Source organism: Malania oleifera, chromosome 3, assembly GCF_029873635.1.
Source record: "Malania oleifera isolate guangnan ecotype guangnan chromosome 3, ASM2987363v1, whole genome shotgun sequence".
NCBI classification, from domain to species: Eukaryota; Viridiplantae; Streptophyta; class Magnoliopsida; order Santalales; family Ximeniaceae; genus Malania; species Malania oleifera.
Genome location: NC_080419.1, coordinates 117,745,074 through 117,764,167, shown reverse-complemented (window position 1 = coordinate 117,764,167; position 19,094 = coordinate 117,745,074). Strand labels below are relative to the sequence as shown.

General features: G+C 33.6%; 1 protein-coding gene across 1 annotated transcript; it reads right to left on the bottom strand.

Moving 5' to 3' along the window:
- Positions 1-13,250: 13,250 nt before the first annotated feature.
- LOC131152160 (protein BIG GRAIN 1-like A) lies at positions 13,251-14,749 on the bottom strand. Its single transcript, XM_058103859.1, has 2 exons — positions 14,690-14,749; positions 13,251-14,585 (listed from the first exon to the last, which is right to left on the bottom strand). The coding sequence occupies exon 2, from the start codon at positions 14,578-14,580 to the stop codon at positions 13,327-13,329; it is 1,254 nt and encodes a 417-aa protein (XP_057959842.1). The 5' UTR covers positions 14,581-14,585; positions 14,690-14,749; the 3' UTR covers positions 13,251-13,326.
- Positions 14,750-19,094: the final 4,345 nt, after the last annotated feature.

The window sequence follows — 19,094 nt, the reverse complement described above, 5'->3', positions numbered from 1 at the left end:
AAAATATTAGATAATTTTTTAAAAAATGAAGAAATTTATTTATTTAAATGTTTATTGTCATTTTGGCTGTTAAGAAAGTAAAAAAATAATAATAATACGTATATTCAGTCAATGAATAAATTTTTAGTTTTTATTCATTGTTAGCATTTTATTTTTCTTAACTTTTAATCATATTTTAAATAAAAATATTGAATAAATTTTTATTTTTGATGGTGTTTAATATGAAGAAAAAATTAAAGTCAAATAAATTTTCTTCTTATTTTCCTTTACTTTTCTTTTCTCAAACAAAATCATTATTCCAAGTAAAAATAAGAAAATCTATTTTCCATTGCATTTCTTTTTTACGTCAAGTATGATTTCAAATGAAAATTTGTTTTGATGCAATTAAAATATCAAAAAAAATAAAATATCAATCGAAATTAAAAAAATATTATCTTTTTGTTATATATTTTAATTTTAATTTTTTATTTTTTATATAATCAAACATGAAAAAGTGGGTCCTTTCATAGTCTCATTTCTTTCTAACATTTTCCAAATTTTGAACAAGGCCATAATAATATTTTGTGTTTTTTTCACACATTATTTATAATTATTTGATGAAATATTAACTTGTTATTTTGCCTTAAGACATAAAATTTTTGTGTTGAAAAAGTAATACCTATAGTACAAAATAGATTCGCTGAAGAGAAAATTATTCATATATTATCAATATGTAATTTTATTAGTATTATTGCTAATTTTTAAAAACCTAGCTAGACATTAACGGGAAAAAAAATGGTAAAAATTTATTAATTGCGATGTTAATTTAGGGAGGAAAAGAAAAAGGAAAGTCTCAATTTTTCATATGCCTTACTGTATTTTATTGTGATGTCATTTATAGTGCATTTTATAGTGTTGGAAAATAAGAAAGTAAAGCAAATTGTAGTCTTGAGATAGAAAAAGATTTGGGTTTTAGTATTTTAATTAAGAGAAGAGGGTATTGTAGAAAAATATTTTACATGATCTTATGTGAAATAATTTAGAGAGTGTTTGACAGTTTGAGTTTTGAGTCATGAATTTGAGCTTGTGTGGGTTTGAAAGAAATTCAATATGATTTTGTTAGAATTGTATTTTGATGAGCAATAGAACACCAAGTTAAAAAGGTATTTAAATATGTTAATCAACAAATGTAATTGAAGAAAATTCACATAGACACATTATAAGATGCATTTGCAAGACACACTGAGATGCATGTTGTGAATTCCACTTGTAAGTCTGTCTCACATGGAAAAATATAGTGGAAGATGGGTGTTTATATACATAATTGGATCCAAGATCTAATGAATTAGTCTTTTGGATCAAGTTGGTGCTTACCCATGCATTTCAAGTCTACACATGAAGACTTTCATTTCGATAAAACTTTCATCCAATTTTCTTCTCTCCTTTTCTCTTATCTTTCTCTCTTCTTGGGTCTCACCATAATGCACAAAAATTATAGTATCTCCCAGCCATAATTTTCTTTAATTTATTGCTTTTAACTTTTCCAAATATGATCAATCATCTTTCAATCAAATCATAATTAATTATGTAATGAATCAATCACTTCATAACACCTAAGTCGGCTATTTCAAATCACAAAAATCTTCTTCTTCACTTAGCCATAGAATCCACTTTTTTATTTTAATTTGAAAGGATAGATAACCTAAAGAAAAGACAGGTTGCCTATGGTGCATTTTGCACTGAGCGTGGTTTTTTAGTAGAGGGAAAGAGGAAGAATTACAAGCACGGGTTATTTGATTGAATTGTGAGTTGCACACTGTATTTTGATGAGCTAACAATAGTAAAATTTCAAGCAAATTATTTGAGGAGTGGATGTAGGTCATAGTCAGTCGAACCTTATAAAATCTTTGTGTTTATAGTTTAGTTATGTTTGCTTCTTGGAATATTTTTGTACAAATACATAAACTTATCTATTCTTTGATTGCATGGTTAAAAAAATTAACATAATCATTTCACAAATTGAATTTGATTTAAAATTTTCTTAAACAAACAAATTTTTTGTACCATCCGATTCACTCTCCTCTTAAGTGTCATTGTAGGACCAACAAATTTTATACTACATCTTATCAAAATTTGCATAAATCCAAACATAAGGTTTCAATTCCATACTCTCAAGTGCAGAGTTAGTTAAATTCTAACCTTTTAACTTAATAGAAAATAATTTGCCTTTTATGAGTTAGTGGAATCAGATTGATCGAGTCATTATATTAAACAAGTAGGATATAAAGATATTTTAGAATGATGATGAACTTCTCCTATTGAGATGCTGACCTAAAAAAATTAAGGAAGCAACAACATAACATAAATGAGATAAGAGATGTGATAGAGAGAAAATAAATTTTTTTTATATTTAAATAAAATTAAAGAGCACGTCCTTGCTTTGCGAGTATTTAAAATAGTGAGCTCGAAAAAGTCTTCAAAATGAATTATACCATTATTCAAAAGACAAAAAATGTCAAAATAGATAAATAAGTCAAACAACTATTTTGTCTAAAAAATAAATAAAATTGTTCCAATATTTGTAGGAATTTAATTGTACAACATGCATTTGAGTGCTAGGCATGGCCAAATAAGAAAAAAAAAACCTTTGAAAATGAATAGGAGCATTATTCAAAGATGGGTGTATACCCTCATTTATATTCAATAAATTTTGTTTTCCTCTTTTTCTTTTGTAGTTTTATGGTAAAGGGTGTCCACTCTCTAGTCATCATGAGTAGGAATTGAATTGAATAAATGTGTTTGTACAAATTAAGCAGAGAATATTTTGATCATGACTTGAGAAAAATAGTCATGTGCATATAAAACAAATTGGGGTCATGGCCACACTCTGAAGTGTGAATAGAAAGATTGGTCAACTTTAAACCCTAGCTAGCTTCCTAGGGTAGGCATAGCTTTGTCTCCTTCAATTCTCTCCCCTTCTCTTCTCCACCACACATCCAAACATTAATATTTATATTTATAATTTAAATACTAAAATTAGGGTTTGATAGTTAATTGATTGAGTTTGGATTTCGTATGAAATTATACCAAAAATGTTTGCCCTATATTAAACTCATTTTTGCAATTGAACTAGTCTATGTGTGCTAATACTAATAATTCTTTTTTCATAATAGAGAGGTCTGACCTTAAATTGATCGACTACTTTTAAGATATCTAATACAACTGGTCGTTTAAACCATGAGCATCCATATAAATAGATGTTGATTTTGCACAAAATTGAATTTGCACTGTTTAAGTTTACTCGAAGAACTTGTTCTTAATTATTTGTCATCAAGCTAGCCTAGAGATATTATTATTATTGTCATCATTGTTGGCAACTTGAACTTTCCAACTTCACCGACTGTACGAATAGGAGATTAGAAGAAATGATATACCCAATTAACACAACTTTTAGTAAATTAATCCCAACTCCATTGCTTAGTGCATATATTATCCATTAGGTCATAGATTAATTAATCAACCACCTTTTTGAACAACTTTTAACTATCCACCCATATAAAGTATCAAATTAATAATCCTCTACCCACCTACATCTAAATATATAATGCATCATACATAACATATATATATGGAATATGTATTAAATAATTAGGGAATCCATGTACCACCCACATGCATGATAAATAAATGTAGTTCTTTGCTGCTAATACACTGTTTATAATCATATGATCATGTTGGAGTTTTGACTAAGAGGAATTCTTTAAGTGGGACTTCAGTCCATTTTCCACATTACAAGCCACTACATGCTTACCACCTTCTAATTAGTTTTATCTATATATAGTATAGGTCATTATTAGCCCTAATGACAAGGAACTCTATTGTAATTAGCTCCTTTTTTGTAGGAATCTCAAATACTTAATGATTAATTTTGGTCCATATTAGAGTTGATTAGTTTGTTTGATTGAGATTCTAAGTTTGCGATCAACGTTCATGCATTTGTTGTCTTATGGGTTCGGCCAGTTCTATGATCTAATTTAACGGAAGAATTGCTATTAATTTTTTATCTATAAATTATATATAACTAAGCTAAATATTTATGTAAAATATTTAAAATATGCAATCGTATTGAGATGACAATTGAAATACACATATGATTAATCTGTATTTTATAAATATTTTTATTTTTTAAAAATAAAATTATATAAAATCATTCAAAGTGGTTTGACTTTTTACAAGTTAAACGGAAAAAGTTGACCTGCTTCTATTAAATTCAATTGTAAAAGTCAAATCAGAGTAGAGGCTAGTGAAATTCTTGATTAGACTAATTTGATTACATAATTTAATTTTCAAAATATTACTCGTTATGCATATTAATTTATTAATTTCATCTACATTGTAATATACAATTTAGTTATAATTCACTTGTAATACCTAATTACTCTTAGCCCTAAATTTAGCCCTAAATTTCGAGAAAATGTAATAAAAAAAATAAACTTAGCTACAAATGGATCAAATACAATATTTATTTCATGTATGTGACAAACGAGAGATTTTATTAATAGTCCATAAAATTATTAGTATTGTATTTTCCCCACTCACACAGTAAAATGATAAATTAACTTTTTTTTTCTCTCTTTCTCTTTGTTTTTTTTTTTTTTTAATTACAAAAAAAAAATCAAGACAAATTTATCATTTTATACATTAAAAAAAATAAAGAACTGCAAATGTGCCTCTCATGATAAAATTTACATACATATATACATACATACATACAAACAAACATACATAAATACATACACACACACATATATATATATATACATAGTAGGAGGAGATTCCTCCATCAAATATCATTATATCATAATTATATATATATATATATTCTCATGCGCGTTTTCCTCACAATCTTGGTAGAATTGTCGGTGCATGCACCTTGAGATTTTGTCTCCCCCCATTGGCCAAACCCATATATTTGTATATCACATTATCTATATACATACATACATATATATATATATATATATATATATATATATATAAAACCAATATATAAGGATGCATGCATGTATATATGGTTGGCATGTCCAATCATGCCAACAGATATTCAAACATTTAACGTTATTCCTTGAGAGTAGGTCTTTCTCTCCTCTCAATATTCAAGGCCGCCCAAGCCCCAATGTTAAACCCTCCCTAAACCCACATTATAAGACAATAATGTTGACTATCTATTATTAAAAAAAAATTAAAAAAAAAAACACTTGGTCTATATTTAGAATCATCTTTAAAAAGAATTTAATTTAGTTCACTTTTTAATCTCCTCTTTAAAAGAATATTTAATGGTGCTTCTTAAACTAGTGTTTGGAGGCTACAAGTGTCATATCAATTGAAATTCTTTCTTTTTCTAATGCCTAAATAAAGATTACTCACAATCTTAACGTAATCTAATAAATTTTTTTTTTTTTTTTCGTTTGTGATAGTGCAAGATTACTATTGACACAATTAGTCAGCTATTTAGGATTACCCAAAAACCAAGATTTTATTTTACAATGTGATTGATTGACAAGTAAATGTTAGATGAGTCGTTGATAATCTCAACTCATTGTCGGGAAATTCAAATTGATCATCAACTTTTGTGTTTACGTGTCTGGTAATATGGACATCCCAAACCAAAGAAACTATTAAAGTGTTTAATTCAACATCAAGCACCAATTTCACTCCTTTCACATCTTTAGAAAGATTTTGGCAGAATGCAAGTAGCGCCCTGACCCTCTAGGTGGGCCCGGAGTGCTACTAAACATACATAACATACATTTCTCTGATACCACTTGTAGCGCCCCAACCCTCTAGGTGGGCCCGGAGTGCTACTAAACATACATAACATACATCTCTTTGATACCACCTATAGCGCCCCGACCCTCTAGGTTGGCCCGGAGTGCTACTAAACATACATAGCATACATCTTTCTGATACCATACATATACAACCTGCCCAAACAAGGGAAAAATGGGTGTTCCATACTGATCTATATAAACATACAAGCAGAAATACATACGTTATCTAATACTTACCAGAGTTTCTAACTGTTTCTCATATACATCCATACATAGCTAAAAACATAATATGCTATTACAATTCCCAAAAGAGACAGATACTGTCTAACATCTCATTAGCTCTGGTAAGGATTGTCTACCATCTAAACTCAACCCCGCAGAATGCTAAGCTCAATCCCTCGGAGGACCTAAAACAACATTTGTATGCTAGGGTGTGACACCTCTCAATAAGACAGATTATATTATCATTAGTGTGTGGCTAGCATGAGATTTCGTGTGTACATATACTGCTACCATTTAAATACATTTAATTAGTATTTTAAAATTTGTACTTCTCTGTAAATATGAAAATATATACTGTTGGCTTAATATAGTCATTTCTATAGTAAATATGTCCATATATGCCTAGAAGATACAACCTGGTCTATAGGACTAGTGTCAACACGTCATCACATACAAATGCGACATGCGACCCCCCATGACCGGCTGTGTGGCCCAAAGGTTGGACCTAGCATATAGTCGACCGACTATAACTAAGTCAAACATAATAGTAGTACGATGGGGCCTACCCTGTCCCCGAAGGTAGAGTCCTTCAAAATTATTGCATCGGATGGAGTCCCGGAATTTCTGCATCGAGGAGTACTTTACCTAGGCCACCAATCGCCTTTCCCATATCCACACTCTATCTATAAGATGTGTGGTTGTACCCCTACATACATATAGCTATGGTGTCGTGCTCTTACCATGAGATCATAACAACATGGCTCTACTATCATATATGACAATTTACATCATATAAAACTGTAATCATAATTCATTACATAAAACTGTATAGGACATAAGCTATACATAATTCTGTGAAAATATCTGCTAGATACTATCTAGATAAAAATCGATGTATCATCTCTATCATAAACTGGTTCGGTAAAAATCGGCATTTCATAAACTTGGCATTTAGCCATCATATCTCATATCTCGGCATATAGCTGTTACATTTTAGTATTATACAAAACCTGCTCAATTAATGCCAATTAAAAACTATACTCATGTCACACAATTTTTCATCTAATAACTCATAAATAAATCATCTGATTGAGAAAGTAAATACTGTTGCTAAAATTGAGGTATGAGTATCTCCAGGTTGTTATTTTACTATATAACTAAATACAGAAAAAATGGAGACAATCAACCCTACCGTCTTTGGTTGGTTTTAAAACAAGCCTATGGTTTGAAATAACCATTTCCTAATCGGTGAAAACGTTTAGAAAGTCAGATACTATACTTTAAAAATATCATATTTAAATTTACACTGTTGGTTTCAGAAATAAAGTTGGTTAACCAAACCCTAGGTTCGGAAACCCTAGAAAAGTCGTAACTGTATATATAAAAACCATTTTTTACATTCCATTCGATTAGAACTCATAAACATAGATGAAATAATATAATCCCCTTACCTTTTTTCTGGAAAAATACCCCAAAATGTCGAAACCCTAACTTTTGGGAGTGGGGTCTAAAATGCCGGGATCAATAATCTACTCTGCTAGATATGTAGAGAACTACTCCTAGACCTTAGTGGTAACTTCCGATCGTTGAGTTTGGTGACGATTGGCAAGAAAATCGAGGAGAGAGAGTTTGGTTCATGGTTCTAGAGAGAGAGAGAGAGAGAGAGAGAGATATTTATTTTTATAAAATATCAAACCTTGCTTCACCTTTAACTCTTTGACCTTACCACATTCGTCGACGAAATGGAGTCTTTGTCAATGAACCACAGAAGGGCATTCGTCGACGACCACCTAACTTTGTCGATGAACCTGAAGCTTGAATTTATTCCAAACTCTCGAGATCTCTTCATCGACGAGGACCTGAACTTCGTTGACGATCCCTAGAAGGGCACTCGTCGACGAAAACTAGGATTCGTCAACGAGGCCATGCTGCCCTTTTTCCCTAAATTTTCCATCCCTCTCTTTTATTAATATATTCCTTTATCTCCTGGTTCAGGTTACTACAATGCATTAGCGCTAGACATGAATGGGTGTTGTCTATACCTATTTTGTCAACTGGGTATCCTTAAGGAAAGTTTCATTAAAGTTAACATTGATGGTAGATCCTTCAATAATCTTGAGGAGGTGGGAACCAGAGGGCCTTAGTTGTGATCATATGGAATTGTGGCTCTTAGGTTTTACTAATCACTCAAAAATACAACTAATATGTGCACCAAGTTAAGGGGGGGGGGGGGGTGCATTTGCAGTGGACTTGACCTTGCTTGGAACACTAGTTTTCACAAAGTTATTGGATATAGATTCTCAAGAAGCTCTTTGGATCATTCCAAGGGCGAATAACATTCATCATCCTTATTCAGCTTTGATTTTTGATATTCTATCACTTATTCATCAATATTGAGATTGTCACCTTTATCATGTTTATTGCTAAGGAAACAATTATGTGAATTTCTTAGCTAAAAAGTAGGGGCTAAATAGGAAACCTCCTCAATAACATGAAACTCTCCCCCCCACTACCCCGGGCTTTATCACTTTTTATTGGCCGCTATGTTTGACATTAAATTTGTTAGATCTTAGTTTTTGCTTTGTGGCTTCCTCTTTTGTGCAAAAAATGTCAACACTTCTTAAAATTTCTTTGCAAAGTTGTTTATGGGACGGGGGAAGGGGAGGGGATAGGAGCATCACTTTGAAGAAACTAGGTTAACAAGGTAGCTTATATGGCCCCAAGATGAACTAGGTTGACTTATTGGGGTTTTTGTTCCTAGTGTGACCATTTTGGCTCATTGAGGTCATGTGTGCTTGCGTCATCATGTTATTTTAACATGCTGCCTCCCCCTTAATCAAGTAACTTTGGTGGATCAAGTCTTCCAAAGTCCAAAATCTAAATTTCCAAATATAAGGTTAATTTAATTTTTTTTATATTTATTTATAAGGTCATTTAAGGATGGTTTATAAATCAAGGTTAGTAACGTATTTTACTTCTAATTGATAGTGTGCCTACAAATTTTTTGTGTCATCATTAGATTATTTTATGAATAGTGAGGGAAGGAGCATCACTTTGAAGAGACTAGGTTATCTTGGTGGCCAATTTGGCCCTTGTGTGACTATGCCAACTCATTGGCCTCATGTGCCCCTAGTGTGACCAACAACCCATGTATTTCATGTGACAAGATCAATTCAATGGGTTATGATCCCCCCTCCCCACTCGAAGGTCATGTGTTCTCCATCCCATAAGTAAGTCTACTTGATGATCACCCAACCCCCAAAGCAACTCAGTCAACTTGATGAACCTACATGGCTTCCTCCATTCGTGTGACTTGATCAGCTTGGGGGAATCATGTATCATGTGACTAAGCCAACTTGGGTATGACAATGTAGCCTTCGCATACACAGTTAGGTTAATTTAGGTGGCCAAGTTAGTTCAAAGGGGTCAAATGTCCTTAACACACCCAAACTAGACTTTTTAATTTCATGTTTGTCATACACTCAAATCAAGTTTATCTACTTAAAAACATTGGTCATGAGCCTGAAAGGAATCTCAAGGAAGCCACACAAATCCACTAAAGAGCTAGCAAAAGACAAACCCTCCATTCCTTAATGATTGGGAGAGGGTAAGAATCAAAGAGTCCTAGAGAGCTAGCCCTAATCCATTCACGTATACAAAAGTTACAAAGCGGACTAATAAAATTAGACAACCCTAATTGTAACGACCCAAATTTAAAATGAAATTTAAATAATAAAGAAAGGGAAATGGAAACTGAAAACAGAAGGAGGCCATCGACTTCGTCGATGAACATAGGGTTTTGTCGATGAGAAAATACCGAGAGGGGGTCTAAGGCAGCCTGAATTTCGTCGACGAATACAGGGTCTCGTGGACGAAATTTGTGAAGGACTCGTCGATGAAGAACGAACTCGTCAATGAAATCCCCTGTTTTATATATACGAAAATCCGGATTTTTAAAGCTTCTTTAAGAAGCTAACTCTCTCTCTCTCTCTCTCTCTCTTCGTTTTTGGGCTATTTTTACGCCGGATCGACGATCCGAAGTCACCACGACGCTCCTGGCGGAGTTCTCTCCGAATCTACTGGAGCGGATCATCGGTGAAAGTAAGGAGGAAACCATCCCAAATCTAAGGTAAGATTTTATACTCAATTTTTGGATTTGTGACAGTTGAGAGAAGTATTGTACGTGTTAAAATATTAAAGTTTAATACTGAGAGTTTTTGTTTCCAGGGGTGTTGTTTGGGAACGTTGGGAATCATCCCTAAGTTGAGGTAAGGCTTTTAAGTAGGATTTGACTTAATGATAGTTATAAGAAATGTTATACACATTGAAATACTAAAGTTTAAATCTGTGAGTTTTCAATTTCAGGGTGTTGAGTTAGGAACCCTGCGAGTGCGGGGAGGATTTTCTTAGGGGTTGTTCAAGAATCATGTAAGGGGATAAACTAAGTTAGTTCTTTTGAAAATTGTATGAATATATTTATAGCACTCATTTTCAGGAAAATACATATGTTTATATATATGATTTATATTTGAGGAAACCCTGTTGAAAATGATGATATGTTGAATACATGGAAAACTTGTTTAGTGTGGCATGAGTATAAAATGTATGAGAAACTGTTTTCTGGGAATGTGATTATGATATGGGTTTTTATGATGGAAAACCAGTATATGGGCCGAGATATTTTTATATATATGTGATTTATCGGCATACGGGCTGTGCTATGTGGATATGTTGCCGGGGTACAGGCCGTGCTATGTGGATGAGATTTGCCAGCGCACGGGCTGTGCTATGTGATTTTCCGGCGTACGGGCCGAGTTATGTGATTTTCCAGCGTATGGATTGTGTTATGTGATTTGCCAGCACACGGGTCGTGTTATGATAAAATGTGTAATATCGGCGTACGGGCCAATGATTTTCATGATACATGTATATATGTGAAATGGTATGATTGATGTGAAAATAAATAATATGAGATATCTATGTATCACAGTTTTAGTATATGTTATATGATATTAGAACCTGGTTGGCTTGATTTAGGCTAGCACTTGCACGGTACCGTTGCTATGTGTCCATGGTCTTCGTGATCATGATATCTGTGTTAACGCCACTGTACATAGTGGTGTGAGATTGGATGATCGATGTGGTTATTTTCAAGAAGTGTGCTGTTATAGCCCCTGGTGTACGGACCAGTCTGGGTAGACCCATCAAACCTACAGACTAGCCTATTGACTTGGCAGTGGTCGACCAACCATTGTCAGGTCTCGCTTTCGGGGCACACAATCCAGTCATGTAGGGGTAATACATGCCAACAGCCAGCTAACCTATCAAGATGATTTTTTATGTTATTATTATTATTATTATATGAGATGAGAAATGTTTATGAAAATGCAGTATGTTCTGCCATGTTTTGATATACATATGTTTTCTTAGATTTGATAAACATTATTATGTTATGTATGATATATGTAGAACACAGAATACTCATGTTGTCACACACTGGTTTTAGTTTATTTCCCTTACTGAGAGGTGTCTCACCCCTAAATTTTACAAATTTTTCAAGAGTCCCAGATAGGAGAGCGGAAAAAGCCCCGCTGACATAGTGTGGCTTATCTGCCCTTTTTGAAGGGTAAGTTTTTGATAGGGATAACATGGTTTGGGGGGAATTGTCCATAGATTTCATTTTTGGGGTGTATATATGGAAGTACAGTGATTATAGTAACTTTGGTACATTGTGATGTATGATATGATGGTATGAATATGATTGAACATTTTTTGCTACGTAGGCTTCTACTGTATGTTCTGATGTACCCCTAATACCCACGGGTCCAGGTGCATTGTGACCTGCTGAGTTAGAATATGAGATGTGTAGTATTGATTTTATGATGTTGATTTTTATTAATAAAAAAATATATATATGTGAAAATGAGCAGGTTGTGACACTAATCCTCCTCCTTTTTTCCATCCTCTACACCCTCGCTCTTCAAACTTGAGCATGGAATGAATCTCCAAAAGTCACTATGTTGGGCTTTGTGGAGCTAGTTGTATTTGATTCAAATGGTGGCCCGACTTGAAATAATGTTGCGTAGTTTTTTAATGGGAGATTTTTACTAAGGTTTAGTCCATGGAGTGGAGGCTTGTAACTCTCATGGACGAGCCTCATGGGGGTCCAGAGGCAACGGCCCCAGGGAAAATTTTTTGGGCCTGTTTTGTAGTCCATTGTGAATCTTGTGGGTAAGATATATTTAGAAATCATTGTTCTTGGTGATTATGGTTTTTTTTATCGCAATTTTTGAGAGAGAGGAAAACTTGTATTGTCGCACTCTATATTTTTTTCTTGATAATAGTGAAATCCCTACAACTTTGTGAACGTAAGTAAAAATTATCAAACCACATAAATACTGTTTTGTATATTTAATTACTTTTTCTTTTGATTGTATGTTTTTTTTTATTTTATTTTTCACGAGTTTTTAAAAATTTCATGATAGTTTTTGTACACACTAGAGATCTCATAAAACTTTTCTCTTTCTTATTAATGCATGGGTCACATCGACACTTAGCCAGTACCACAAAAAATAATAAAAAAGTTTCAAAATAAATGAGACATATTGACAAACTAATGGCAAAATAAATGCCAAAAAATCAAAACAACGAAAAAATCAAAACAACCCCTCATGTTTTTTCTTTTTTTCTTTTTTTTCTTTTTTCCCTTTTCTAGTCTGCTAGCTTGTTGATGTTAAAGCATCCACAGTTGGGAAATAACAGCAATAATTGTGTGTGTGTGTGTGTGTGAGAGAGAGAGAGAGAGAGAGAGAGAGAGAGAGATCTTTCTAAGCGTTTTTTTTTTTTTCCTTGGGGCGTGGGGATGGTGATGGATGGGAGGGATGGTAACGCAATGCACAAGCAAGGAGTCTCATCCAATCCCTCAGGCAAAGGCAAAAAAAAAAGGATCTCCAAAATAAATAAATAAATGAATAAAATTCAGAACTTAAACAAAAAAAGAAAAGAAAAGAAAGCAAAAGCTCTTCCTTCGCTTTCTCTGTTCCCATGGGCGAATTGAAGATCTGCCTTTCTCTTTTCCTTCACTCACATTCACACCCTCTGTTTGCTCCTCTTCTTTTTCCTTTTTTCCATCTCATTTTGCCTGGTTAATTCGATTTGCCTACCATGCAATTCTTCTAATTTTAAAAAAAGCACAAATGGGTATCAAAGTTCGAACAATTAGCTCACCAAATCATGTATATTAAACGATCATATATATAAATTCATCAGTCTTATACACTACAGAAGTAATATATCAAACAATCAAGCCATGGGCAATGGCGCGATTGGTATCGAAATGAGTAGTTTCATACACCGGAAGCTCTTCCCTGTACCTGTGATTGCTTCCAACCAACGCAAGATGATCGAGCTCAAACAGATCAGAACTCGAATAGCTCGCTGCGTCATCTTCCTCATCATCACCCCCCATCATCAAGTGATCATTGTTCTGAACTTGATGATAATTAACTTTCAAAATTTCCCTCGACGGCGATCTCCTCACCTTTGCCGCCTCCGTCTTTAGTACCTCCATTGCATCTTCTCCCTCGTGCAAGCATTTATGCCCGCACGGCCGCGAGTCCTCGCCGACGATCACGCTAACTGGGTAAAATGTCACCGACCGTTTTACCCCATTGCAGGATTTTCCCGAGCTTTTGCTCAGACACGATCTCGAGAACGAGGACGCCGACGAGCAATTCGACCCCGGCGCTGCGAATTTTCTCTCGTCGTCGGCAAAATTTTCCGGCGGGGATGAGCTCTTGGACTTCTTCGCGCTCCCCGCCGTGAAAAGGGAATTTATGAATGTGGCGAGGCGACCTCCGGGGGAAATCGGCTGCTTCACCTTCTTCAAATTGTTGTAAATCTTCAGAGCTCGAGATTTGGACTTGATGAAGGATTCGTCGGTCTTTGGCTCTTGCTCTGTAAAAACAGAGTTGTGACGGTAGTCATCGATTATGCGCAATTCCCTCCGTTCGTGAGAAATTGGAGGCCTCCCTGTTCTCCCTATTCTTTCTATTTTCTCTGATTTTCTCAGTTCTCTTGTCGGAACTGATTTAGGCCTCTGTGATTTTGCTCCATAAGCTGATTCAGTTTCGGAGGATGAAAATCCTCCGAAGCTAGAATCCGAGGAACTACAGGACGAACTGAAGAACAGAGCATCGTGATCGTAATGTGCTGCTTTAATTCTATGATTAAACTCCGGTACCAATTTCCTCCGGTGCTCGACGACGACGACCTTGTCGGTAACCTTCTTCTCCATCCATTTCTGGATCATGCAAGCTCGCTGAAGACTCTTCATTTCGTCATCTTCCATTGCTCTGTTTTCTTTACCAGTAACAGTACCGCCATTGCTCCTCTGCATTCTTTTCCCGTACAAACCCAATTCTCCTCGCTCGGCCTCTCCGGCATCTATTGAACGATAAATTTCATCGAGAAGACTCGAGGAGAAAGATGGGTTCTTACGCTCATGCCCATATCCCTCTTCTTTTCTTGATTTCTCCCACCTGAGCATCTCCCCTGTAAGTAGAATTGTACTTCGTGACTTAAAACTGAAAAGAGAAGAGATCGAAAGAAGGGTAAAGAAGAAAACTAAACAAAATGAAGAGCAGAGAATCACAAACAAGTGTAGAAGAAGACTCTGAGAATGAATGATTTAGAAAGAAAGAGGTAATGAGAGCAAAATCCCACGCTTGAAGATGAAGAGAATGTAAACAGAGGCGAAGGGAGACTTTTAAAGGGAACCCATGCGCGTGCATGCCCTTCCTATTCTGGAGCCAATGCCAGATGGGCATCTGTAGACGACGATCCTTTTTGTATTCCCAAAATACCCTCATAGTTTTTCACAAATGGCATCCCTACCTTCCAAATTCGAATTTGAACCGACCAAAACATGGGCTATTTCAGTCCAACACTATTCTTCTATACTTTTGGCATCGGTGATGACGCGTGTGCAACTTTCTTTACATGAAAACAAAATCAAAAACAAAAGTTATTAGTATTTAAAAATAAAAGAGATTTGAATAAATTTAATTTTAATTTTTATTATATTTTATTTAAATCTACACAAATTTAAATTTAAGATATGCAAATTAAAGTTTCTAATCATAAGTTAAATTTAATTTATGCAAATAAAGTTAGCATAGTGCACGAAAAATGATTGAGAAAATATTAAATACATCAAATAAATACAATAAAATTAATACATTTTTATCATATATTTATATTTTAACTAATTTAGGTAATTACAATTGTTTTATTGATGGTAAATCATATTGATTCGACTAATAAATTTTCTAATTGTTTAGTTATGATATAAGAAAACTGATAAATTACAAAATTTATTATAATGTTTAAAATTTAATGATATATAGTGCGTGTATAGAAGTATTGACACACTTATTTCAGATGAGTGGTTCAAAATAGTAATATGGTTTATTGAGATTAATGTAAATAAATGCTATCTTAATGATTGTTTTATGTCATATTTTAAATAGTCTTATAAACTATGCTAGGACTTTAATGCAAGTATAGTGGTTTTTTGAAATTTATATCTCAAAAATCTCTCGTTCATACACGAAGACAGAGTATAGACCCTATAGACCGTTAAATCTTATCGTCCTAGATTTAGCTCTATGTCTAGTCGGGAGACTTTGGATTGCAAAGTAGTAGGAAGGAGATAACATTCTCTCTAACAGAAAGGGTAAATAAATGCGAAAAAGGTCAATAAAATATAAGGGTATAACACGGGAGAGTCGAGATCCCTTCGAAAGGTTTTATTTGTGGGAGAGGGAAGAGTGGTGGAAGGGTGGAGAATGAATATTCATGGTTAGGTCACAAAATCCCCTTTGAGCTGGCATGACCATACTTTGAATTTTAATTTTTATTATTCAAAGCAATCACAGCATAGTCAAGACAAGCAAGTTGGTTGATTTCCATATTATTAAAAAAACAGAGAAGGCAAATTTTAATTTATTTATTTTTAATTGCATGTGTGTTTTAATTAATATAAAATAAAGAATGATTGATGGGGGCGAGATAGTAGTAAACCGGCGGAGGAAAATGTTTGTGAAGAGAGGATTAATAATGAAGGGTGCAGTGTATGTGAAAATGGTATGGAAACAGAGCACATGTATTTGATTTAGGGAGAGGGGCTCAAGTTTAATTAGTGGGTAATTAGTGATTAGTATAATCTTAATAAGGAGAGAAATATTAAAAGGAGTGAAAAACAGAGAAGGGGGGGGGGGGGGTTTTTTCCAGCTTTAGGGCTTTTCTGATTGGCTGTGTTTCCGAATATGATGGAGGAATGGCTTTAATTTGGGAATGCATTTTGACCTTTTTGAAATTTGAAAATGGGTGGAAAGGTTTTAAGTGTAGGAGGAAGGGCACGGTATAGGCCGGCAGATTTTGGAAAATTGGACTTTTAAACATAGGAGATTAATTGATATGAGGATTAGGAGCCTTCCAATTTGGCCTTTAATCATGAAAATATCTATTTTAGGAGCCTCTCATCCCCTCTCCCTACACTTGACCCCTCATCACTAAAATTGACCCCCCCAATCATTCTCTCTCTCTCTCTCTCTCTCTCTCTCTCTCTCTGGGTAGATTTGAGAAAAAAAAAAAAGGGTTGAATATATTGGTCTATTTGGAGATTTGGAAAAAAGAAAAAAGAAAAAGAAAAAGATATGGGTCTTTGGTTAGATTTCAAAAAATCTCTCTCTCTCTCTCTCTCTCTCTCTCTCTCTCTCTCTCTCTAGATTTGAGAAAAAAAGGGTAGACTATATTAGTCTATTTGGAGATTTGAAAAAAAGAAAAAAAAAAGATATGTGTCTTTCGTCAAATTTAAAAAAATTTATGGATCATTTCTGAATTTGATAAAAAGACACAGATTTTGCATGAAATTTTAAAAATCTCACAGATTTCCCTTGACATTTGATAATTTTGAATATTTATTCCCTTCCTCAGTCTTGTACTTCCACCAAATATATAGAGGTTCAAGTCTTTTTGACAAACCTTTAAAAGAGGCTTCTGAAAATTTTTAAAATTTTAAGGTAGGTTGGCATCTTTTTGTAGACCCTATGAAAGGTTCTTGTGATTTTTGAAACTTAAAAAGAAGGGTATGTTTGTCAAGCCTTTTATCCTTAAAAAAATAATAAAGGAAAAGTTAATTTTGTAGGAATAAAACATACATAGTGCAAATGTTGACCATTCCAATGTGCACTAAAAGATGAGACTTCTATGTTGGGAGGTCTTAGGTTGTAACCTTGAGAAAGGATGGTAAAAGAAATAGGAGAGGGGAGGAGACAAGCTTATTTTGTAACTTGGGTTCAATTAAAAAAAATAAATCCATACAAACTCCACATGTCTCATACCCTCTCTGCTTCTCACGTTAGCCCCTAACTATTGCAAGCCTGTGGTCAACAACGTGACCCACAAAGAAAACATGTAAATTGTATTATTAAACCTCATAAAAAAAAGTCAATACATGGGTTTTGTGTTTTTGTTTGAACATGGAGAAAAAAAAAATTGTAAAAAAAAAAAAAACACTCTATTCATATTATGCCCTTAAACTTGACTTTATGAGCTATGTGAATAATTTTTGACTTTTCTGACTCTTAATTGCTATAATTTAAGGCTTATACTATTGTTAGTTTTGCAATTTGGAGAATTCATTTAATGCGTATTAATTTCTTATGAAAAATTATGAGTTATTAAAGATCTGCTTGTATAATGATAATCACGTGTGATAGAACTTTAATTTGAATTGGTGCAATCACTTTGATAAGACTGGGTAAGTATTACACATAAATCAAATATAAGTATTATTGATATAACTTTGTGTGCAACATATAGGTGCTAGATTAGGGTTAATAGAAATTACAACATTACATAAATTATGTACAACTTTAGTTATGTGTGCAAGAATCTACTTGTTACTACTTTGGAAGTATCTACTTGATATGAAATCTTAGGTGCCAAAGTGCAGATTTCATATGGTAAAAAAAGGGAACATGTTATATTTGAAATGTATGAAGTATAGTGAATACAATAAAAGCAAATGTAGTTAGGGTTGCAAACTAGACGGTACATAATTTGGTTTTGGAAGATATGACTCTAAAAGTTGTACAGTTGATCATCTTTCATATCGAACCATTGAAGTAGCACGTCGGGCTATAATTGGATAATTTTGAAGAAATGTTAAGATATGGGTAAGAGTTCTCACAAGTCTCCCTATTAAGAAGAAATACAACTTCCATTTTACTACCATTCAATTTGCTCTATAAGTACGAAGTAATACAAAATGGACCCTATGACTGCAAAACCTAATTTGTTGTTTTCAATTTTTAAGAGTTGGTGCACATGATTTTCCATTAGTGTAAGCCCTAAGCTAAGCCTTCTCTAGGTCATCTGTGTTTCTCAAATTGAAAACACCTAATTGATTTTTATGTCCAAGTTCGTTGATGAACACTTAGAACGATGTACGGAAACCGTGTTCGCATTCCGAACTTTACTTAATTAGTAAGATCTAGGGGGAGGATGCCGATCCGTAGGTTTGGTGCCGTACCAGAGAGTCCAAAGGGCTTGTTGGTGGCTGGAGTTCTTATGTAATAATAATAATATAAAAGTTTGAGAGAGCCCCATGATTCTCTTCGGTACTTAAGTTACATTGGTTGCATTAATTTTACATTACCTTCACAATCTCCTATAATTTGTTACACTAATTTTACTTTTCTTCATCATATCTTTATTTGATAGATTTTATTAATTAATAGCGATCCTTTGAAAGTCAAAAGAGCCTCTTATTGGCCAATAAGATGACGGGGTTATTTTTAGTCTCATCAATATTTTAGGCCTTAAATTACAACAATTGGAAGTTTGACTTTTAATAACTTTCATAAAAGCATTTTTTTTTTTTTTTAAAAAGAGACAAATTCTTTGGTCAATAAAGAGATAAAGTAGATTTTTTGGTATTGATGTCAAGAATTATGAAAATAAAAAAACTAAAAATTTGAAAATAACAACTTGTTT

What these genes read in the sequence shown, in the direction of transcription:
- LOC131152160 (XM_058103859.1), bottom strand. Translation starts at nt 14,580, where the DNA reads ATGCTCAGGTGGGAGAAATCAAGAAAAGAAGAGGGATATGGGCATGAG.